The 25,530-nt window shown below is 48.2% G+C and overlaps 1 protein-coding gene across 5 annotated transcripts in view; it reads right to left on the bottom strand.

Moving 5' to 3' along the window:
• ICA1 (islet cell autoantigen 1) overlaps window positions 1-25,530 on the bottom strand; it is a 122,205-nt gene that overhangs the window by 17,939 nt on the left and 78,736 nt on the right. For 4 of the 5 annotated variants that reach the window (XM_089664179.1, XM_089664178.1, XM_089664177.1 and 1 more), the window contains 4 exons: window positions 6,855-6,946; window positions 2,477-2,541; window positions 428-469; window positions 272-331 (listed from right to left, as the gene is read on the bottom strand). In XM_089664179.1, coding sequence (XP_089520305.1) covers window positions 272-331; window positions 428-469; window positions 2,477-2,541; window positions 6,855-6,946 — 259 coding nt within the window. The remainder of the gene's footprint in view (window positions 1-271; window positions 332-427; window positions 470-2,476; window positions 2,542-6,854; window positions 6,947-25,530) is intronic. The other variant, XM_089664180.1, reaches the window with a different exon arrangement.

Genomic DNA, 25,530 nt, shown 5'->3' with positions numbered 1-25,530 from the left:
TCGGGCAGTGCCCGAGTTTCCAAATGGCCAGTCCGCCCCTGGTGGGGCTGAAGCTAAACTACAGAAATCCATGTTGATATGATATTAGCATGCTTTATGTTTCTGGTTCTTGTGGCTCATTAAGATTTATAATTGTAAGTGTGGACTCCTCTGGTTGCCCGCTCTTGAGTTTGGCCATCAGTTTACTAACTGTAACCTAAGCACATACTTGCTGTGCCCAGTCTGTACACAAATCCAACACATGATCCTCCTTCTTGGGTATAAAACTCACCACTGTCTTCAAATAGAAACTTCTCTTCTGCTTTCAGGTCTAACAAGTCATCCAGGGTGCCTAAAGAATGCAATCGTACATTAACAACACATCTACAAAAAGGTACATAAGAGAACCCTAGAATATAAAACTACACATCAGACTCCTCTGTATTACCATCAAATGTAGGCATGTTCCCTTTGGTGAGATCAGTCTTCTCTGTGAGAAAAAAAAACATGCAAAAATAAAAATGATAATAATGAAAATGGTAATGGATGGTGATAGGAAACCAAAGAAAATGTATTGATGGAACAGAGACAGAAATGGAGTAAGTTAAAATGGTTCTAAAGTGCTGAAGGTTTTTTACCTTTGTGTATTCTATGCATGAAGGTGAACACCTTCCGTGTGCAGCCCCCCCCAATACTTACCTGAGCCAGATCTCCATCCAGCGTCATGCACGTGAGCAGCCACTCTCCCGGCTCTCTCCCTTGCCTCGGAGACAGCAGTGAGATCTGTTGGCTCCCACTGCTGTCAATCACAGCCAGTGAGGAGGCAGCAGAGGGCGTGGCCGAGCCATGCTCTGTGTGTCATGTTCTATGGACACACAGACAGGGGCTCAGGAGCGAGCACGCATGAGTTCCCCATAGCAAGCGGCTTGCTATGGGGGCACTCAGCAGGGGGAGAAGCCAGGAGTGCCAGTGGGAGACCTGAGAAGAGGAGGTTTAGGGTTGCTCTGTGCAAAACCATTGCACAGAGCAGGTAACTAGAACATGATTGTTATTTTGTTTTCAAATTACGTTGGCTTTTTATTTTAAGATTTGCTCAAGCTTTAAATCTGACCTCCAGTCTTTCCTTCAGTCTTGCACTGTTGTACAGGATACTCTCCTGTACTGAAATCACTTACTTTGATTTCACTGCACACTGTGAGCTTCTCATAATATGCATTAGAATCTGCAGAAAATCAGAAAGAGCCCACCTTATTTTCTGGCTGGAGGACACCCAGCATTATCTAGCCCATTTCTCCTCAGTGTGACTGTCCCTGGCCCATACCCTTTCATTAGATTCTAGTTTGTTTGGTCATGAAAGCTCAGCATTTCATGCTGGTGTCACCTAGGGGACTCTGTATGCAAATACAGTCTGCCAAGGAATGCCCACTCCTCCAGACTGGCATTTACCCATCAAGCCACCCAGCTGGATTGGCAGCCCAACCATCTACTGCTAAGACCTGTGCTTGCAAACACACTGGAAGAAATAACATGAAAGGTCCAGTTCACTTGTAGCCAACGCACAGGGGTTTATTTACTAAAGCTGGAGAGTCCAAAATCAGACTCCCTTCTGCATAGAAATCAATCAGCTTCTAACCTCAGCTTGTTCAATGAAGCTTTGGCAATGAAACCTGGAAGCTGATTGGTTTCTATGCAGAAGGGAGTCTGATTTTGGACTCTCCAGCTTTAGAAAATAAACCCCACAGTGTCTTAAGTCCAGCTCTGATCAAGGGGTGCATCAAATGGCTTTGCAAACCCAGTTATTTGCAGTAACATCACCACTGGGTGTACATAGACTGTGCAGCAAACAGAGTTGTGGGAGGGATGCATCAGGCCCCACCCACTACAGTCTGTCTGCAAAAAAACTACAGGAGGGGGCGGAGACAAGACCAGTCACCCTGCAAGGAGATAGAGCAGCAGTGACTGGTCTTTATTACAGGAAGCTCCAAAATTTCACATTGGATTACTGCACAGAACTGGAGGAAATACCTACAACAGACCAAGATCCAAGGAAGAATACATATGCCTCGCAATATTTACTTATCCCAGAGTTCAGCTCTAAAAACGTAGAGGTGCAGCATATAATAAATAACTAGATCTAAGCAGAGAAAGCTGGCATTTTGGATTTTTTCAGCAAATTTCTTTGGAATCAAATGTTTTAGTCACTTAAAAAAACAAATGCAGATTTGTCTGATCCAAAAAAAAAAAAACAATTGGATGTGTTCTAGCAAAGCTGGACTTTGCAATTCACTGAGCAAGGTCAAACTCGTTAAATTTCCAGATTCTCACAGAGTGATTCACTCATTTCTGTGGGGGTGTTAGAAAGTATTTTTGGGCTGATATTTCTGTGCCAGCCTTTTCTCCAGTAAATACGTACTACAATGTTCAAGACAATGGCCACAACTGAATCTGATGACCCTTCCTGAGCATAGAGCCCAAACCAGGTGGAGCCCTCATTTACCTGGAGACATGGCTGAAGCATCCAGATCCTCATTATCCTGCTGCTGCTCATCCAGTGAGATCAGTCTGTACAAAGGATTAGAGACAGAGCTTTAGTTTTTATAGTGGCATAAGGCTACGAGTTGCAATATTTCTCTCACACAGCCATGAATTACCCAGAATGCTCTGTAACGCTATGGGCCCCATAGGGTGTGTGTTTCTTTATCTTTTTCCCAATCCTTGACTTACTAGATCCTATTTTTTTTTAATGTAGGGACCCTACCTTAAGCTGAAGTGTCCCTAGTTATATTTAGTACTGTTTTAGCTAAGATGTAGCTAGCCTGAGCTTAAGTGTGCCTGTTGCTGTTGAGTTGTCTTCTGTAGTTAGTGTGAGAAGTAACAACGTTTGAGTGATGAATATTTATCCACCCCAGCCAATCACTGAGGGTTTTAGTTCAATGATGTGAGCTGAAGGTAAGAATGAAAGAGGATAAAAACCTTCTAGGAGGGTCTTCTCATTTTGGATTTTGTCTGATGGGGATGCCACAATAAGGAGAAGTTTTTCTTCTTGGATCTTGACCCAGCCATGGCATGAACCAAGGCTCAATGAATCTAAATTGACCTGTGTTGGGGCCCAAAGAATCAAAGTAGCTTGCTGGAGGGTACATCCAGAAAAAGCTACCCCAAAACATGACTGCCAGTATGGAGCATCTCTAGAGAAGTCAAGAAAATGGCTACCTGTATATAGAATCTTAAAAGAATCAGGACGATGGCTACCTTTATGGAGCTCATCGGTATAATGGACTGTCAAGATGGTGTCCAAGTCCTCGCTGAGCGTGCCGTGGTTCGCATTAGGATAGACTGTAGATGAAGAAAGCCAACCAGCATCTCTGTGTCTCGGAAGATGGGTGTTGGAACGCACCCTGGAGCGCAACGTCGGCATCAGCCTATGCTTGAGAAGGGAGCGCGCTTGACCTCTACTGGCCTCGCGTATGCTCTGAAACTCATCGCATTGCATGCTGGTCCTCCTTACGTCATCACGCTGATGTTGAGCTCTAGAGTGCGTTCCAAAGCCCATCTTCACACACATGCTGGCTTTCTCCATCTAGTCTCCCCTAGGCTGGACCACGGCACACTCAGCGAGGACTTGGACACCATCTTGACACTCCACTATACCAATGAGCTTTATTTACACTTTTACTATGTGAGTGTTATTTTAGTGTTCCAGAATAAATGTCCTTTATAATGCACTTAGAGGCACTTTTCTTCTTCTTTTGCTATCTGTATGGCACTGTGAAAGGAGAGTACCTGTATAGAACATTTTCAGTGATATTTGCTATGTTGGGGAGTGTTCTGGACAGCTTGGGAGAAGCTGCTGCCAGAAGATATTGTACGGAGACCTCATTGCTGAATATGGAAAGAGACCTGTGACAGCTCACATAGGGCCAAAGGACTAGTTGCTATTAGAGGGTTGCTTTTAAAGGACACTTACTAATTGTGCTACAGGTAGAAGGCCTGAGGTAGTTTGCTATTTAGATATCCTGCACCCTTTACACTCTCACTAGAGTTTATTCAGTGACCAAACTAATAGAAAATACTAATTTGTCAGGCAACAGTCTACTTTTGCCTCACAGTAAGCCCAAGTTCCACACTCAGATGTTAAATGTCTGTTCACCATACACCCCCCCCCCACATGTCATTTTCTTTTCTTGTATATCCAATGTACTCAACATTGCATTTCTTTTAAGTCCCCAACAGTTATGAACTGCAGTAAAACGCGTGTTTTACCGCAATGCATCAATTCTGAATGGCGCTTTTACAGTAGCCCTAAAAATAAAAAGAAAGGGTTAAACTTTTTTTTTCTTTATGTTACGGTGTGCTGGGAGCCTATTTAAAATAGTATGCGATGTATTCAAAATAATATGCAATGTAGCACATCTGCAGCTAAAATACTGGAATGGTAAAGGGTTAAAATCTCTGCAAAGTTTGTATTGCTATTATAGACATTTGGAAAATTTGGTTTCTCTTCCTGTGTTGTCTTCAATACTGGAAGTGAGCAAAATCTCTCCAATAAGGGGTCAAACAGTAATAATAAAATGTTTTAGGTAGAGTAGGGGAATCCGAGGACATTTGTCAGATTTTTTATTGCTGTATGTGTCCCCAGTGGAAAGATTTCCTCTCCTCCTACAAGGATAGAAAAAAAAGTTAAATCTTTCCAACAAGGACACAAACAGCAATACAAATCTAAATATAGAATTAAAGAACTGTCCCTCCACATTTAAAATTCCAGAATATCCTATTTAAAAAACGCCAAGAAAAACGTGTTTTGGTGGCTGTGAAAGTCCCCCTTCTTCAGGACTATGAACATATAAAACCATAGGTTTAAAGAGTTTAACGTTTTATATTTCTGGATGGAAAGTGGGAGTGTTAGAACCTCTTGTGTTTCTATTGCTATTTGTAACCCCTTTGGGGAGATGTGCCTTAATTTTTTGTCCTAGAGACACAGCAGAAAGTGTGAGGAAAACTTTCTATTTCTTCTTACTAACAGTTACAGAAAAAGTGTCTCCATTGGAGGAATACCATCTCCTGTTTCTGGTTATAACTAATTTTTTTGTAAATCCTCCTACTTTCTTTCCAGCCTCCAGGTGGACCAGTCGTGAGACTAGTCAATCACAGAGGCACAATTACAATAGAAACATAGAAGAGTGATGTCATAAAAAACCTAAGATGGACTCATCGAGTCTACGCCTTTTTTTCTTTTAACATATTTGTCTGTGTAGAGATCTAGGTTTCTCCCAAACATGTTTAATGAAATGTGTTGTACTGACTCGCTACCTATTGCTGAAAGTCTATTTCAAGCATCAAGTACTTTTTCTGTAAATAACACTTTCAAGGATTATTTTTAAAATTTTCTCAATCTAGTTTGAGGTCGTGTTTCATGGGTTTTTGATCTTAGCTTCATATTCAAATACTGCCCCCTCCCCCCCCCCAACCTTATCCACACCCGTCATGTATGTAAAGGTTTCATGTCTCTCTTTTCCGTTCTTTACTCAAGATTGTACATGTTAACTTCCTGCAGCCTCTGACGATAAGGTTTATCCCTCAGACCTTTCCCCATTTTTGTTGTCTGTCTCTTGACTTGTTCTATCTTATTAATATATTTTTGTAAGTGAGGTCTCCTGAACTTGAAACAGTATCCTAAAAGATCTACTACAGGTCCAAAGATATACCTAGAGGGATCAGGATCTCCTTCCTCCTGCTGGTGATCCCTCTAGTGATAGCTAAAATTCTATATAGAGAAATCAGGACCTCCTTCCCTCTGTTGGTGACCCCTCTAGTGAGAACTAAAGATTTACATATATAGAGGAATCAGGCCCTCCTTCCTGCTGGTGATCTGTCTAGTGATAGCTGAAGATCTATATGGAGGAATCAGGCCCTCCTTCTTTCTGCTGGTGATCCCTCTAATGAGAACAAAAGATCTATATAGAGGAATTAAGACCTCCTTCCTCTTGCTGGTGATCCTTCTAATGATCGCCACAGGCTATCCCCGCTTCAGTCGATCCTGAATATGGCAGCCAGACTCATCCACCTTACCAACCGCTCTGTTTCCGCCACCCCCCTCAGTCAATCCCTCCACTGGCTTCCGATTGCCCAACGGATCAAATTCAAAATCCTAACACTGACGTACAAAGCCGTCCACCATACTACCCCAAACTACATCACTGACCTAATATCCAAGTACCACCCTACACCCACTCTCCGCTCCTCACAAGACCTCCTTCTCTCTAGTTCCCTAGTCTCCTCCTCCCATGCCCGCCTCCAGGACTTCTCCAGGGTGTCACCCATACTCTGGAACCCCTTACCCCAATCCATCAGACTATCACCTACTCTCCTCTCCTTTAGGCGCACCCTGAAAACCCACCTCTTCAGGGAAGCCTACCCCACCCCCTGCTAATTCCCAACCTCCTCCACTCTTCCCACCACTCCATCCCCCACAGCTATTTCCTCCTGTACCACTATCCCCTCCCTCCTAGATTGTAAGCTCCAAGGAGCAGGGCCCTCTAACCCCTTGTGTATCACACTGTATTGTTATTGTACTGTCGCATGTCCTGTCTCCCATTGTAATGTACAGCGCTGAGTGAACTGTTGGCGCTTTATAAATACTGTATAATAATAAAAATAATATAATAATAGCTAGAAAGTTAAAGGAATCAAAACCTCCTTTCTCATACTGGTGATTTTTTTAGTGATAAATAAACATTTCTATAGAAGGATCAGGACCTCCTTTTGAGGTGATGTTTGATGTTGGAGGGAAACCCTTCTAGTAGAAGTTACTTTTCTGTGTGCTTCTCATATCACTTTCCAATTCCCCATTCTGTCCTCAGCATTCAGCTACTTACTGACTGTCGTCCTGTTTTTCGAGAGCATTTTCCTTATCTTTCGACTTTTTCTTACTTTGGTGACTTGGTTTGTTAAAGGGATCCTGTAAACTCTGGAAGAACATTTTATAATTACATCAGGTTAAAAAATAAATAAAATAAAAACAAAAAAAAAAAAAGACATAAGCCAATTGAGTTCAATCATATTTAAAAGGGAATTTATCACTTTATCCATTTCGGGCAACGTGACAGGTTTTTCATGAAAGCCCACCCCAGAATCATTTATACTCCTTTTCATTGCGGTTCTCCTGTTACCCCGTTCATCAATGGGCCTAGATCCTGTGTAAGCTATGTGTTGGTATGCGATGGAACTTACACAGGGTCAATGACCTGCTCCTCTTTTTAATGTGACATGTTTAAGCCTGGCAATTGGCCACTCAACCCTGAGTACTGTATCCTGAGAGTAAGGAGAGCAGGTCACAGGCTCACCATGCCCAGAAGCACCGGGCTTTTACTACACCTGTGAGGACAAACAGACTGGTGGTGTAGCAGCCAGAATGTTTTATTCTCTTTGGGATAGAATGGGAGAGGCTCGAATGTCTGACAATGGGTTTTTTTGCAGCCTTTGTCTTCTTGTTCTAGTGACAACGGTACTTCCTTCTTTCTTACATGGGTGTCACAGGACATGAGAGAAAATTTTCCCAATAGGGTCAAAGTTGTTGATTCTTCCCCGCTCTATCCAAGCTAAAAAGAAATGGCTGGAGTTTGGCTTTAAAGAGATTCTGTCAACTTGCCTTTCAGGGCAAAGTGACAATGTTGGTGAAGAACCCACCCCCAACTACTTTATACTTGCCATAGCAATATTCATGCTCGCTATGCTCATGCGCAAGGCAGCCCGCCGCCCACTAACAGCCTGGCAATCATGAAGGAATGGAGGAGCCAGGGGAAGCTGTGGAGTATAAGGTGGTTGGGGGATGGGCTTAAAGCAGACTCTGTCACATTGTCTCGTATGGGCAAGATGAAAGGGTCTCCAGACAACTTGAGCACAGGGTGAAGAGATATACATATGACATGGATTTCACAAACAGGCTTCACAAGAGAAATAATTGAAGATATAATGGATGGGGGGGCGTGGCCTGATACCAGAACGAGTGGCAGCTTAACCCGATGGCTCCGGCTCTCTTCCAACATCCTTCAGACATCCTGCACCGAATCCTCACCTAAGAATCATTGTTCTGTTCCTCCTGAAGGCAGGCACATCACTGTAACATGACCATAAAAGTTGGCCTGCTTTCATAGGGAACATGGCACCGGCTCCACTCACACTCCCTTCTCCACACTGCCGCCTGCTGCTCTCTCCCAGACAGGCCCTGTTGGATCAGTGAGTGCTTCTCCCCCTGAGCTCTCTGCTCTGTCTGCAGTCCTTTCTTCTCCTTTGGGCTCCCCTCCTGACTCTGATAATGAGGAGGATACTGTTCAGCAATCTACTGAACCTACATCTCAGATTATGCACGCCATACATGATTGCAAGACTACACAGATAGAGACCATCCATGTTGGATCTCTGTGTTGAAACAAGTTGTACAAAATCTTCGGGAGAGAACGGGGGCGGCTGAAGACCACATTAGTTCCCTAGAAGATACTCTTCATCCTTTGACCATCTCAGTGCACTCGGCTACTGATGAAATGGTGGCTCTCAAGGCCAAATTGGACGATTTGGAAAATCAATCCCGCAGAAATAACCTGTGTTTTGTGGGATTTCCTGAACGCTCTGATGGATAATCTCCTGAACAGTTTCTTTCTTCCTGGCTAAGGGACACCTTGAAAGCTGAGGCATTACCCTCCAACTTTGTAACTGAGCGAGCCCATCACACACCACCGCTTCTACCCACTTCTGACTCTTCCCCACTCCATGATTGCACGAATCCTCAACTTTCAAGATAAAATTATCATCCTCCAAAGTGCTAGGGAGAAGGGGCCATTTCGGTATAACGACGCTACCACCTCTATTTACCCTGACTTTTCTGCAGACATACAGCGTCAACGCGCTTCCTATAGCACTGTAAAAGCACCCCTTAGAAATCATGGCATACGATATGCTATGCTTTTTCCAGCCAAGCTGTGCATTATTCATGATGGGAAAGCTCAATTTTACCCAAAAGAGATGATGTCTTGGCTGGATGACGGGCCGGAACCCAGGCGTGGGCGACGTTATCTCTGTCAGGCTCTCCTATGCCTGAACCCATTTTCAACTGTTTGGGGCTCTCTTCAGACTACTTCACCTGAGCTGGCGGATCCTGTTGCCTTCGGTTTCCACTGAACTCCTCTTGTGATGATGGACTGCCCATTCCTGTCTTTTTGGCCCTGCCTCAGAGACTCTGTCAACCCTTTTAGAGAACTTGATTTCTACTGTAAAGAGCCAGTCGTATCACCCTGTATGCAGATGACACCTTGGTATACTTAGCTGATCCCCATGATTCCTTGCATACTTTACTACAAGAAATTACTCTCTTTGGTGACTACTGTGGCTTCCAGTTGAATTGGGATAAATCTACCCTATTCCCATTAGATCCTGGTGCCGTATCTACTGAAGCAGCTATCGCTTCGTCCTTAAAAGCCTTTCATAATATTATTTACCGATGCCAAGTACCCGCTTGTCCTGGTAATATAATGTTACGTACCTCCTTGTCTTTGTTTAATGTAGTGCTGACCTGAATATTTAAGACCTGCTAGGTTAATTCTCCCAATAATCTTCTGTGGCATAATCCCACTTTGCAAGAACTCTATTCTTTGCCTGAACCCCAACGTTGGTCTTGTAGAGGAATTAAATACCTATGCCATCTTTTCACTGCCTGGGGTTTTAAGACTTTCCAACACCTGAGAGTGGAAATTAACCTGCCCTCCCACTATTTATTTTATTATCATCAACTCCATCATGCACTGCGTACACAATTTGGGACTTAACCCTTTACACATCAGCCTTTTAGAAAAGTTGTTATGACAACCTGACCCTACTAAATTGATCTCTACTTATTACTCTGCTCTGGAGATGGACTCCAATCCTAGATTCCTGGTTGCCCAGGTTAAATGGGTTTCAATGGACATACAGTACCGTTTGAGGAGGCAGACTGGTCCGAATTCAGTGATACCTACATTAAATCTGTTATCTCCTCTAACGATAGAATCATCCAACTAAAAATGTTCCATCTTTCTCACCTTACTCCTGCCCGGTTACATAAAATGGGTTTACTACCTACAGCAGATTGTTTCAGAGGTTGTGGACATAGGCTCGACTTCCTGCATTGGTTCTGGTTCTGTCCGACACTCCGGGAATTCTGGGGGGGAGGTGGGCTCCTTAATATCCTAGATACTGGACCTACCTAATGTCTTACATCCCAAGAATTGTCTCTTAAGCATTTTTGGGGATCTAGTACTTTTGCAATTCCCACGGTGGCTTCTCGGCTTAAACTTGTTAATGATTCCCTTCCTCTGTATAAACAGATGGCTTTCCAATCCCTTTTCTTTGTCCTCTATAGATCCATTATCTTGAGTAAGTTCTTTCCACCTAAGTTTAGTGCATAATCCCCCCCTTTTTTTTCTTTTTAATTGGAATCCATTCATTCAGTTTGTTGTATACTTTGACATGTTGGACATGTATGGCAATGTGAGATGTTTTGACTGCTCACTATTTTAATTGTCAGACCTTGGTCCTGGGTTTTGTATTTCTTGTATGTCTTGTGTTAAAACTCAATAAATGTATCTTTAAGAAAAAAAAAGAGGATACAACGGATAATGTATTGCACTTTGTGATGCAGCCATTAGAGATGAGCGAAGAAATGAAAAATTCGATTCGACTGATTCGGCGAATTCGTGGACAATATTCGATTCGAGTCGAATAAATTCGCTGTGAATGTAACTTAAAAAAGGGTGTTTCTAGGCTTCAGAGAGACTTAATATTAGTGCAGAACACTGTACCTTTAATTTAAATGCCCTTGGAGTCTGCTGGGGAAGAGAAATAATACTGTCTGTCAGTATGACATGCAGATGAGTGCCGTCGATCTTAGAATCACTGCACACTTCACTCCTTTGGCCAGTCACGGGGCCAAAACCAGTGTTTGGAGCCACAGTGTGGCGGTGGAGGCAGCAGCAATGGGAGGCCATACAGCAACCTATGACAAAATGGAAACCAGCAGGAGCGTGAGGAGACCTGAAAGTGGCACATGGCAGAGTGGGAGCAATGGGAGGCGGTACAGGGACCCAGGTCACACTGTGGGCCCAGCAGCAGCGTGACCAGGCGGTACGGGGGCCCATGGCCGATATGGGGCTTGGTGGCACCTATGGAAGGCCTGTAATCTGCCAGCAACCTATGACAAAATGGACAACCGCAGGAGTGTGAGGAGATTTCAAAGTGGCACATGGCAGAGTGGAAGCAATGGGAGGCCGTACAGGGACCCAGGTCACACTGTGGGCTCAGCAGCAGCGTGACCAGGAGGTACGGGGGCCCATGGTCGATATGGGGCCTGGCGGCACCTATGGAAGGCCGCTAATCTGCCAGCAACCTATGACAAAATGGACAACCGCAGGAGTGTGAGGAGATTTCAAAGAGGTACATGGCAGAGTGGAAGCAATGGGAGGCCGTACAGGGACCCAGGTCACACTGTGGGACCAGCATCAGCGTGAACAGGCGGTACGGGGGCCCATGGCCGATTTGACCTCATTCATCCCATAGTCCTGCCGACTCACGAATAGCGTGGCCTCCTCAAAGGGCCTGAGCAAGCGCAGGTGTCACACATGAGCTGACAATGGCTGACATCTAAGTTACACAGGGAGTACCTTTATCCGCTTTTAACATCAGGAAATCTGTGATGGCCTTTAGCTGTTCGTAAAGGCGGTCTAACATATGTAGGGTTGAATTACACCTTGTTGCAACGTCACAGCATGAGGAGTCGGTACGGGGGCCCATGGCAGATTACATGTCTGGCAGCAGCAATGGGAGGCCCGTAATCTGCCAGCACCCTATGTCAAAAAATTTAACACACCAGCAGTGTGAAGAGACCTGAAAGTGGCACATGGCAGCAGAGTGTGGCGATGGAGACAGCAGCAATGGGAGGCCGTACAGGGACCCATGAGAGACTCTAGACTTGGCAGCAGCATGAGGAGGCGGTATATAGGGGCCCATGGCAGATTAGGGGCCTGGCAGCAGCTATGTGAGGCCCGTAATCTGCCTGCACCCTATGTCAAAAAATTTAACACACCAGCAGTGTGAAGAGACCTGAAAGTGGCACATGGCAGCAGAGTGTGGCGATGGAGACAGCAGCAATGGGAGGCCGTACAGGGACCCATGAGAGACTCTAGACTTGGCAGCAGCATGAGGAGGCGGTTTATAGGGGCCCATGGCAGATTAGGGGCCTGGCAGCAGCTATGTGAGGCCCGTAATCTGCCTGCACCCTATGTCAAAAAATTTAACACACCAGCAGTGTGAAGGAGACCTGAAAGTGGCACATGGCAGCAGAGTGTGGCGATGGAGACAGCAGCAATGGGAGGCCGTACAGGGACCCATGAGAGACTCTGGACTTGGCAGCAGCATGAGGAGGCGGTATATAGGGGCCCATGGCAGATTAGGGGCCTGGCAGCAGCTATGTGAGGCCCGTAATCTGCCTGCACCCTATGTCAAAAAATTTAACACACCAGCAGTGTGAAGAGACCTGAAAGTGGCACATGGCAGCAGAGTGTGGCGATGGAGACAGCAGCAATGGGAGGCCGTACAGGGACCCATGAGAGACTCTGGACTTGGCAGCAGCATGAGGAGGCGGTATATAGGGGCCCATGGCAGATTAGGGGCCTGGCAGCAGCTATGTGAGGCCCGTAATCTGCCTGCACCCTATGTCAAAAAATTAAACACACCAGCAGTGTGAAGAGACCTGAAAGTGGCACATGGCAGAGTGTGGCGATGGAGACAGCAGCAATGGGAGGCCGTACAGGGACCCATGACAGACTCTAGACTTGGCAGCAGCATGAGGAGGCGGTATATAGGGGCCCATGGCAGATTAGGGGCCTGGCAGCAGCTATGTGAGGCCCGTAATCTGCCTGCACCCTATGTCAAAAAATTTAACACACCAGCAGTGTGAAGAGACCTGAAAGTGGCACATGGCAGCAGAGTGTGGCGATGGAGACAGCAGCAATGGGAGGCCGTACAGGGACCCATGAGAGACTCTGGACTTGGCAGCAGCATGAGGAGGCGGTATATAGGGGCCCATGGCAGATTAGGGGCCTGGCAGCAGCTATGTGAGGCCCGTTATCTTGCAGCACCCTATGTCAAAAAATTAAACACACCAGCAGTGTGAAGAGACCTGAAAGTGGCACATGGCAGCAGAGTGTGGCGATGGAGACAGCAGCAATGGGAGGCCGTACAGGGACCCATGAGAGACTCTAGACTTGGCAGCAGCATGAGGAGGCGGTTTATAGGGGCCCATGGCAGATTAGGGGCCTGGCAGCAGCTATGTGAGGCCCGTAATCTGCCTGCACCCTATGTCAAAAAATTTAACACACCAGCAGTGTGAAGAGACCTGAAAGTGGCACATGGCAGCAGAGTGTGGCGATGGAGACAGCAGCAATGGGAGGCCGTACAGGGACCCATGAGAGACTCTAGACTTGGCAGCAGCATGAGGAGGCGGTATATAGGGGCCCATGGCAGATTAGGGGCCTGGCAGCAGCTATGTGAGGCCCGTAATCTGCCTGCACCCTATGTCAAAAAATTTAACACACCAGCAGTGTGAAGGAGACCTGAAAGTGGCACATGGCAGCAGAGTGTGGCGATGGAGACAGCAGCAATGGGAGGCCGTACAGGGACCCATGAGAGACTCTGGACTTGGCAGCAGCATGAGGAGGCGGTATATAGGGGCCCATGGCAGATTAGGGGCCTGGCAGCAGCTATGTGAGGCCCGTTATCTTGCAGCACCCTATGTCAAAAAATTAAACACACCAGCAGTGTGAAGAGACCTGAAAGTGGCACATGGCAGCAGAGTGTGGCGATGGAGACAGCAGCAATGGGAGGCCGTACAGGGACCCATGAGAGACTCTAGACTTGGCAGCAGCATGAGGAGGCGGTTTATAGGGGCCCATGGCAGATTAGGGGCCTGGCAGCAGCTATGTGAGGCCCGTAATCTGCCTGCACCCTATGTCAAAAAATTTAACACACCAGCAGTGTGAAGAGACCTGAAAGTGGCACATGGCAGCAGAGTGTGGCGATGGAGACAGCAGCAATGGGAGGCCGTACAGGGACCCATGAGAGACTCTAGACTTGGCAGCAGCATGAGGAGGCGGTATATAGGGGCTCATGGCAGATTAGGGGCCTGGCAGCAGCTATGTGAGGCCCGTAATCTGCCTGCACCCTATGTCAAAAAATTTAACACACCAGCAGTGTGAAGAGACCTGAAAGTGGCACATGGCAGCAGAGTGTGGCGATGGAGACAGCAGCAATGGGAGGCCGTACAGGGACCCATGAGAGACTCTAGACTTGGCAGCAGCATGAGGAGGCGGTATATAGGGGCCCATGGCAGATTAGGGGCCTGGCAGCAGCTATGTGAGGCCCGTAATCTGCCTGCACCCTATGTCAAAAAATTTAACACACCAGCAGTGTGAAGAGACCTGAAAGTGGCACATGGCAGCAGAGTGTGGCGATGGAGACAGCAGCAATGGGAGGCCGTACAGGGACCCATGAGAGACTCTGGACTTGGCAGCAGCATGAGGAGGCGGTATATAGGGGCCCATGGCAGATTAGGGGCCTGGCAGCAGCTATGTGAGGCCCGTTATCTTGCAGCACCCTATGTCAAAAAATTAAACACACCAGCAGTGTGAAGAGACCTGAAAGTGGCACATGGCAGCAGAGTGTGGCGATGGAGACAGCAGCAATGGGAGGCCGTACAGGGACCCATGAGAGACTCTAGACTTGGCAGCAGCATGAGGAGGCGGTTTATAGGGGCCCATGGCAGATTAGGGGCCTGGCAGCAGCTATGTGAGGCCCGTAATCTGCCTGCACCCTATGTCAAAAAATTTAACACACCAGCAGTGTGAAGAGACCTGAAAGTGGCACATGGCAGCAGAGTGTGGCGATGGAGACAGCAGCAATGGGAGGCCGTACAGGGACCCATGAGAGACTCTGGACTTGGCAGCAGCATGAGGAGGCGGTATATAGGGGCCCATGGCAGATTAGGGGCCTGGCAGCAGCTATGTGAGGCCCGTAATCTGCCTGCACCCTATGTCAAAAAATTTAACACACCAGCAGTGTGAAGAGACCTGAAAGTGGCACATGGCAGCAGAGTGTGGCGATGGAGACAGCAGCAATGGGAGGCCGTACAGGGACCCGTGAGAGACTCTAGACTTGGCAGCAGCATGAGGAGGCGGTATATAGGGGCCCATGGCAGATTAGGGGCCTGGCAGCAGCTATGTGAGGCCCGTAATCTGCCTGCACCCTATGTCAAAAAATTTAACACACCAGCAGTGTGAAGAGACCTGAAAGTGGCACATGGCAGCAGAGTGTGGCGATGGAGACAGCAGCAATGGGAGGCCGTACAGGGACCCATGAGAGACTCTGGACTTGGCAGCAGCATGAGGAGGCGGTATATAGGGGCCCATGGCAGATTAGGGGCCTGGCAGCAGCTATGTGAGGCCCGTTATCTTGCAGCACCCTATGTCAAAAAATTAAACACACCAGCAGTGTGAAGAGACCTGAAAGTGGCACATGGCAGCAGAGTGTGGCGATGGAGACAGCAGCAATGGGAGGCCGTACAGGGACCCATGAGAGACTCTGGACTTGGCAGCAGCATGAGGAGGCGGTATATAGGGGCCCATGGCAGATTAGGGGCCTGGCAGCAGCTATGTGAGGCCCGTAATCTGCCTGCACCCTATGTCAAAAAATTTAACACACCAGCAGTGTGAAGAGACCTGAAAGTGGCACATGGCAGCAGAGTGTGGCGATGGAGACAGCAGCAATGGGAGGCCGTACAGGGACCCATGAGAGACTCTAGACTTGGCAGCAGCATGAGGAGGCGGTATATAGGGGCCCATGGCAGATTAGGGGCCTGGCAGCAGCTATGTGAGGCCCGTAATCTGCCTGCACCCTATGTCAAAAAATTTAACACACCAGCAGTGTGAAGAGACCTGAAAGTGGCACATGGCAGCAGAGTGTGGCGATGGAGACAGCAGCAATGGGAGGCCGTACAGGGACCCATGAGAGACTCTAGACTTGGCAGCAGCATGAGGAGGCGGTATATAGGGGCCCATGGCAGATTAGGGGCCTGGCAGCAGCTATGTGAGGCCCGTAATCTGCCTGCACCCTATGTCAAAAAATTTAACACACCAGCAGTGTGAAGAGACCTGAAAGTGGCACATGGCAGCAGAGTGTGGCGATGGAGACAGCAGCAATGGGAGGCCGTACAGGGACCCATGAGAGACTCTGGACTTGGCAGCAGCATGAGGAGGCGGTATATAGGGGCCCATGGCAGATTAGGGGCCTGGCAGCAGCTATGTGAGGCCCGTTATCTTGCAGCACCCTATGTCAAAAAATTAAACACACCAGCAGTGTGAAGAGACCTGAAAGTGGCACATGGCAGCAGAGTGTGGCGATGGAGACAGCAGCAATGGGAGGCCGTACAGGGACCCATGAGAGACTCTGGACTTGGCAGCAGCATGAGGAGGCGGTATATAGGGGCCCATGGCAGATTAGGGGCCTGGCAGCAGCTATGTGAGGCCCGTAATCTGCCTGCACCCTATGTCAAAAAATTTAACACACCAGCAGTGTGAAGAGACCTGAAAGTGGCACATGGCAGCAGAGTGTGGCGATGGAGACAGCAGCAATGGGAGGCCGTACAGGGACCCATGAGAGACTCTAGACTTGGCAGTAGCATGAGGAGGCGGTATATAGGGGCCCATGGCAGATTAGGGGCCTGGCAGCAGCTATGTGAGGCCCGTAATCTGCCTGCACCCTATGTCAAAAAATTTAACACACCAGCAGTGTGAAGAGACCTGAAAGTGGCACATGGCAGCAGAGTGTGGCGATGGAGACAGCAGCAATGGGAGGCCGTACAGGGACCCATGAGAGACTCTGGACTTGGCAGCAGCATGAGGAGGCGGTATATAGGGGCCCATGGCAGATTAGGGGCCTGGCAGCAGCTATGTGAGGCCCGTAATCTGCCTGCACCCTATGTCAAAAAATTTAACACACCAGCAGTGTGAAGAGACCTGAAAGTGGCACATGGCAGCAGAGTGTGGCGATGGAGACAGCAGCAATGGGAGGCCGTACAGGGACCCATGAGAGACTCTAGACTTGGCAGCAGCATGAGGAGGCGGTTTATAGGGGCCCATGGCAGATTAGGGGCCTGGCAGCAGCTATGTGAGGCCCGTAATCTGCCTGCACCCTATGTCAAAAAATTTAGCACACCAGCAGTGTGAAGAGACCTGAAAGTGGCACATGGCAGCAGAGTGTGGCGATGGAGACAGCAGCAATGGGAGGCCGTACAGGGACCCATGAGAGACTCTGGACCTAGCAGCAGCATGAGGAGGCGGTATATAGGGGCCTATGGCAGATTAGGGGCCTGGCAGCAGCTATAGGAGGCCCGTAATCTGCCAGCACCCTATGTCAAAAAATTAAACACACCAGCAGTGTGAGGAGACCTGAAAGTGGCACATGTTTGAGGCATGATTCATGGCGGATTTAGTCAGTTGTGTCAGGAACTGGTGGTTTGAAATCCAGACTAATCCACGCCTGATTCATTTTCACAAACGTGAGTCTCTCCACACTTTGGGTGGACAGTCGTGTCCTCCGCGGAGTTACAATACCTCCTGCCGCACTAAACACGCGCTCCGATGCCACGCTACTGGCCGGGCATGACAGCCTTTCAAGGGCAAATTCAGCTAGTTGGGGCCAAAGGTCAAGTTTCGTTGCCCAGTAGTCAAGGGGATTGTCTACCTCGGTTGGCAGGGTGCTGTCCAAGTAGGCCCAAGCCTGTTGTTTGAGCTCCTGCTCCAGGTCCACCTGATGCTGCTGCTGCTGCTGCGGCTGGTTAGTAGTTTCCTCACTGCGCTGGTGAAGAAAGCTACTCATCATCGACTGCAGACTGAGGCAGCCACTGCTGGTGGAGCTGCCACTGCTCCTACCACCCCACCCCTCCCCTGCTGCCATGCCAGCGGAACGCGAGCGCACAGGGCCCACAGTGTCTGAGGATGGACGTTGGCGCACAAAGGCAGAGACCAACTGACTACATAGGTGGTTTTTATAGTACGTAATTTTGGCCTCCCTCTCAGCAGGTGTGAAAAAGGCCACCATTTTGGACCGGTAGCGAGGGTCCAACAAGGTGGACAGCCAAAAGTCATCCCTCTGTCTGATGGTTATTATTCGGCTGTCGCTACGCAAGCAACCGAGCATGCTATGGGCCATTTGTGCCAAGGAATGCGAGGGACTCCCTGCCTCCATCTCCACAGCATACTGCCACGGTGCGTCTGGGTCCTCTGTCTCCTCCTCCTCCTCCTCTACCAGATGCTCCTGCTCCTCCACTCCTGTCCGCTGAGTGGAAAAACCACCCATTTCACTCAATAATTCCTGAGCACAAATGTCCTCCTCTACCTCCTCCTCTTCTTCCTGTCCTGCCCCCACAGGGGTCATGTGGCGTTGAGATCTGTGCGCCACGTCTACCGCACCCTGACCAGCCATTGTTAACAGCATTTGTTCCAGGACGTGCAACAGAGGAATGACGTCGTTCATCCCATAGTCCTGCCGACTCACGAATAGCGTGGCCTCCTCAAAGGGCCTGAGCAAGCGGCAGGTGTCACGCATGAGCTGCCAATGGCTGACATCTAAGTTACACAGGGGAGTACCTTTATCCGCTTGTAACATCAGGAAATCGGTGATGGCCTTTCGCTGCTCGTAAAGGCGGTCTAACATGTGTAGGGTTGAATTCCACCTTGTTGCAACGTCGCAGATCAGGCGATGCTGTGGAATTCCGTTCTGCCGCTGCAGCTCAATGAGGGTGTTCTTTGCGGTGTAGGAATGGCTGAAATGCATGCACAGTTTACGTGACATTTTAAGGATGTCTTGCAGTGGGATGGTGGATTTTAGGAACCGCTTGACAACCAGATTGAACACGTGAGCCATGCATGGCGCATGGCACAACCTTCCTTGACGCAGAGCAGACACCATGTTCTTTCCGTTGTCAGTCAACATGGTTCCGATTTTTAGTTTGCGCGGAGACAGCCATCTGTCGATTTCTCTGTTCATTACACTCAGCAGTTCCTCCCCTGTGTGACTACGTTCGCCAAGGCATACCAGGTGCAGCACAGCGTGACACCGTTGCGCCCTGCACATGTGATATGCCGGTCGGGTAATGGGACTTGGCACGGGGGTGGCGGCTGAGGACACGGCGGAAAAAGAGGTGGTAGAGGCGGACATGCTTGCTGGACCAAGGACGTGCAAACGTGGAGGCAAAAGCGTCGTGACCTGTCCAAGTTGCTGGTGCGGCTGTGCCGGCACCACGTTCACCCAGTGGGCCGTAAATGACATGTACTGTCCCTGACCGTAGTTACAGCTCCACACGTCGGCGCTGCCGTGCACTTTGGCAGAGACCGACATGCTCAAAGACTGGCCCACCATCTCTTCTACATGTGAATGCAGGGCTGGCACTGCCTTTTGGGCAAAGAAATGACGGCTTGGCACTCTCCACCGCGGCGCGGCACAAGCCATCATTTCTCGGAAAGGTGCTGAGTCCACCAGTTGGAAAGGGAGGGACTGCAGCACCAGCAACTTGGACAGGAGGACGTTCAGCTTTTGCACCGTCGGGTGCGTGCTCGCAAACTGTTGTCTCTTGGATACGGATTCCAAGAAAGACTGTTGACGGAATCCGAGAAGAGGAGTAGCAGGAGAAGGAGCATCTGAACGAGCGGAAGATGCCAACGAGCGACAACTCCCCTCAGCAGAGGTGTTGGAGCCTTGACTGGCTGATAGAGGGCGATTGACGACGTCGGGTGACGGAGCAAGTAACGGAGCGGGTGATGGAGCGGGGGCTGGGGCAGGCAGAACCGCCGTATGTTTATCACGGTTTTCCCAGGCCACCGAATGGTGACGCTGCATATGCTGACGCAACGCTGTAGTCCCAACATGGGCCCCCTGGCCACGCTTGCATTTCTGGCCACATAGTCGACATACGGCTACGTTTACTTCCTCGGGCGGCTTGAGGAAAAATTGCCACACCACCGAGTAGGAAACTTTGCCCCCGCTACTCTTCACTGGCTGACTGCTACTTCCTCCGTGCGCACCGGCACCACTACTGGCCGTGGTGGTAGGCTGCAGTGGAGCTGGTGCTCTACTCCGTGGACGTTTGGCTCCACTGACACTGATGCGACCCTGCTGCTGTCTCCTGGGCAACCCACCGACTGTTTTGCTCGCTGCCAAGCTGCCACCCTCTTCTCCTGATGATGCGGAAGAAATTGCCTGATGACGACGAGGCTGCCAAGTGCGATCAACCTCCTCATCATCAAGTAGGGTCTCCGCCTCACTACTAGCCCCCTCGGCTGCGTCTGGGTCAGGAGACAGACCTGTCTCTAGACCGGCTACCGAGCCACTCTCCTCGCCAGTACTTGTTCGCTTGGCTGCTGAAAAGGCCGATGTCTCCCCCCGTTCCTGACCGCCCTCTGTTAGCTCTTCCTCACTGTACAGTGGGGCTGAGCCCACAGCATGCGATACTTCGCTTGGTGAGGGAACAGCAAAGGACAGGGGCAGGTAGAGGACACGTGATTTCAGTGGGCTTGCTCCCGGGCCATGCCAACTAACGGTTGTGTCTGACGTACCCACCGACCGTTGGCTGTAGGTGTCAGAGGTGACCTGGGAAGAGGAAGACGACCGAGCCAACCAATCAATGACGGCAGGGTTGTCGGTGGAGACACGACCGCTGGATGACACCGGGAGCACTGGCCTCTGGCTGCGAATACTGCTGCCTCGACCCCTTCCTCTGCTGCCACGTCTGCTCGCTCCTAAAACATTGCCTCCTCTGCCACTCCTCTGCATGTTGTCTGACATACTATTTAATTCAACGATTAGGTGTCCCTGAGTAACAATTCTCTGGCACTCAGTAACAATTCTGTCTGTCCCTGAGTATGAATTCTGTGGCCCTGAGTAACAATTCTGTGTCTGTGCGAGTAACAATTCTGTGTCTGTGCGAGTAACAATTCTGTGTCTGTGCAAGTAACAATTTTGTGTCTGTGCGAGTAACAATTCTCTGGCACTCAGTAACAATTCTGTCTGTCCCTGAGTAACAATTCTCTGGCACTCAGTAACAATTCTGTCTGTCCCTGAGTAACAATTCTCTGGCACTCAGTAACAATTCTGTCTGTCCCTGAGTATGAATTCTGTGGCCCTGAGTAACAATTCTGTGTCTGTGCGAGTAACAATTCTGTGTCTGTGCAAGTAACAATTTTGTGTCTGTGCGAGTAACAATTCTCTGGCACTCAGTAACAATTCTGTCTGTCCCTGAGTAACAATTCTCTGGCACTCAGTAACAATTCTGTCTGTCCCTGAGTAACAATTCTCTGGCACTCAGTAACAATTCTGTCTGTCCCTGAGTAACAATTCTCTGGCACTCAGTAACAATTCTGTGTCTGTGCGAGTAACAATTCTGTGTCTGTGCAAGTAACAATTTTGTGTCTGTGCGAGTAACAATTCTCTGGCACTCAGTAACAATTCTGTCTGTCCCTGAGTAACAATTCTCTGGCACTCAGTAACAATTCTGTCTGTCCCTGAGTAACAATTCTCTGGCACTCAGTAACAATTCTGTCTGTCCCTGAGTATGAATTCTGTGGCCCTGAGTAACAATTCTGTGTCTGTGCGAGTAACAATTCTGTGTCTGTGCAAGTAACAATTTTGTGTCTGTGCGAGTAACAATTCTCTGGCACTCAGTAACAATTCTGTCTGTCCCTGAGTAACAATTCTCTGGCACTCAGTAACAATTCTGTCTGTCCCTGAGTAACAATTCTCTGGCACTCAGTAACAATTCTGTCTGTCCCTGAGTAACAATTCTCTGGCACTCAGTAACAATTCTGTCTGTCCCTGAGTAACAATTCTCTGGCACTCAGTAACAATTCTGTGTCTGTGCGAGTAACAATTCTGTGTCTGTGCAAGTAACAATTTTGTGTCTGTGCGAGTAACAATTCTCTGGCACTCAGTAACAATTCTGTCTGTCCCTGAGTAACAATTCTCTGGCACTCAGTAACAATTCTGTCTGTCCCTGAGTAACAATTCTCTGGCACTCAGTAACAATTCTGTCTGTCCCTGAGTATGAATTCTGTGGCCCTGAGTAACAATTCTGTGTCTGTGCGAGTAACAATTCTGTGTCTGTGCAAGTAACAATTTTGTGTCTGTGCGAGTAACAATTCTCTGGCACTCAGTAACAATTCTGTCTGTCCCTGAGTAACAATTCTCTGGCACTCAGTAACAATTCTGTCTGTCCCTGAGTAACAATTCTCTGGCACTCAGTAACAATTCTGTCTGTCCCTGAGTATGAATTCTGTGGCCCTGAGTAACAATTCTGTGTCTGTGCGAGTAACAATTCTGTGTCTGTGCAAGTAACAATTTTGTGTCTGTGCGAGTAACAATTCTCTGGCACTCAGTAACAATTCTGTCTGTCCCTGAGTAACAATTCTCTGGCACTCAGTAACAATTCTGTCTGTCCCTGAGTAACAATTCTCTGGCACTCAGTAACAATTCTGTCTGTCCCTGAGTATGAATTCTGTGGCCCTGAGTAACAATTCTGTGTCTGTGCGAGTAACAATTCTGTGTCTGTGCAAGTAACAATTTTGTGTCTGTGCGAGTAACAATTCTCTGGCACTCAGTAACAATTCTGTCTGTCCCTGAGTAACAATTCTCTGGCACTCAGTAACAATTCTGTCTGTCCCTGAGTAACAATTCTCTGGCACTCAGTAACAATTCTGTCTGTCCCTGAGTAAGAATTCTCTGGCACTCAGTAACAATTCTGTCTGTCCCTGAGTAACAATTCTCTGGCACTCAGTAACAATTCTGTGTCTGTGCGAGTAACAATTCTGTGTCTGTGCAAGTAACAATTTTGTGTCTGTGCGAGTAACAATTCTCTGGCACTCAGTAACAATTCTGTCTGTCCCTGAGTAACAATTCTCTGGCACTCAGTAACAATTCTGTCTGTCCCTGAGTAACAATTCTCTGGCACTCAGTAACAATTCTGTCTGTCCCTGAGTAACAATTCTGTCTGTCCCTGAGAATGAATTCTGTGGCCCTGAGTAAGAATTCTCTGGCACTCAGTAACAATTCTGTCTGTCCCTGAGTAACAATTCTCTGGCACTCAGTAACAATTCTGTCTGTCCCTGAGTAAAAATTCTGTGGCCCTAATAACGTTTCTGTGGCCCTAAGTAACAATTCTCTGGCACTGAGTGAAAATTCTGTCTGTCCCTGAGTATGAATTCTGTGGCCCTAACTAGCGTTTCTTTGTCTCTAAATAACGATTCTGTGGCCCTCATTAACAAGTCTGTGTCCCTGAGTAATGGTTCTCTGTCCCTAAGTAACTTCTCTCTGTCCCCAATTCTCGTTTCTGTGGCCCTAACTCTGTCCCTGTCCCTAGTACAGAGCGGTCTGCCTCTGTTCAATGACTGCAGGCAAATGAAGATTTCCAAAATGGCCGCTATATATACCTCGACCATTACACAGTGCTGGCTGGCTGGCTGCTGATTGGCTGATGCGATCACATGTCGTTGAGGAATGCATTATGGGGCAGCGCGCCTTGTCTGCGCGCCTTCCCCGACATCCCCGCTCCGTCGCCGCACATGTCAGCCGCCATTTTCGGAAAAATTTCGATTCGCGCGTCCGAATTAGGCTGTTTTTCGGATTCGGCACGAATCGAAATTTTTCCGATATTCGACTCGAATTCCACTTCGGATACTTCGATTCGCTCATCTCTAGCAGCCATCGTTCCAGAACATGTTTGCTGTTCTCAGAACAAATTGAAGATGTAGAGAAGGAGCTCCAGTTTCCGAACTTGGCTGGATAAATAATCTATTTATCAGTCAGCTCTCAGTCGTGACTACAAAAATAACCTGAAACCAAACAAGAGATGGCTCCTGGAAAGTGTTATAATAGTAAACAATATTTTTCCCCTCGTGCCATTAGATGAACGCCCACACAGGCTGGTAATTAATGGAGCTGGAAACTGCCAATATCTCTTTGCGTAGGTTTTTTGTCACACATTTTATTAATGAACATATTTTAACAACTGAACAAATTGTCTCAAAATATAACTCATCGCCCAAAAGTGCTCAGATGACAAAATAACTTATGACTCAGTGATGGCGCCTGGGTCCAGTGCATACACATTTTCAATCAAAAATATCTTAATAAAGTGTGGCTTCAGCCAAAACTTGTTTTTTTCATTGTCAACAGAATGGGAGTCAGAACTTCTGTTGAGTTTTTATTGCTGTCCCTGCTGAAGAAATTTACCCTTGCCTCCTATCTGGATAATACCAGGACAAAAAATTAAGGGGAACAGGTATCACCAGAACAGAAGACTTCTTCTCCATTTCTCCTGAATAACTGCACCTTTGTGGGTGTCTCTGTCTCCATTGGAGAGACATTCTACCACTTTCTGTCCTGGCGACACCTTGTCACTAAAAAAGAAAGCAAAATTCTCTCAAATGGGGACACAGACAGCAATAAAAACTTAAATATAGGATAAAGGATAGAAGTGACCTCCATGTATTAAAGTCCAGAATTATATTCTGTTTAAAGGCCAAATCTAGGAATTTAGAAAATTCTCCCTTGCAGTGGGGCTGCACAGACACTGCCAGGGCTGACTGTGCCCACACTGCCAGGGCTGACTGTGCCCACGCTGCAAGGGCTGACTGTGCCCACGCTGCAAGGGCTGACTGCGCCCACGCTGCCAGGGCTGACTGCGCCCACGCTGCCAGGGCTGACTGCGCCCACGCTGCCAGGGCTGACTGCGCCCACGCTGCCAGGGCTGACTGCGCCCACACTGCAAGGGTCGACTGCGCCCACACTGCAAGGGTCGACTGCGCCCACACTGCAAGGGTTGACTGCGCCTACACTGAAAGAGTTGACTCTGCTTACACTGCAAGGGTTGATTGCTGGCTTAGTCTAGACCAGGGGTGGGCAAACTTTTTGACTTGAGGGCCGCAATGGGTTCATATATTGGACCCGGGGGCCGGACCAAGAGTAGATGAATGATGTGTATGTGTCATCCATAGTAAGTATAGTAATATTCCCCCATAGTAAGCATAGTAATTCATCCCCCATATAGTAATTCATCCCCCATAGTAATTCATCCCCCCTATAGTAATTCATCCCCCATAGTAATTCATCCCCCATATAGTAATTCATCCCCCATAGTAATTCATCCCCCATATAGTAATTCATCCCCCATATAGTAATTCATCCCCCATATAGTAATTCATCCCCCATATAGTAATTCATCCCCCATATAGTAATTCATCCCCCATAGTAATTCATCCCCCATATAGTAATTCATCCCCCATATAGTAATTCATCCCCCATAGTAATTCATCCCCCATAATAATTCATCCCCCCTATAGTAATTCATTCCCCATATTAAGTCCCCAAGTCCCCCCTGTGTCAATTCACTTACCTTTGCTCCGCGCATTCCTCTTGCCGTGTTCC

Source organism: Staurois parvus, unplaced genomic scaffold (genome assembly GCF_062004578.1).
Source record: "Staurois parvus isolate SC_StPar_1 unplaced genomic scaffold, SC_StPar_1.0 ptg001847l, whole genome shotgun sequence".
Lineage (NCBI taxonomy): Eukaryota > Metazoa > Chordata > Amphibia > Anura > Ranidae > Staurois > Staurois parvus.
This window is presented reverse-complemented; position numbering and strand designations above follow the sequence as displayed.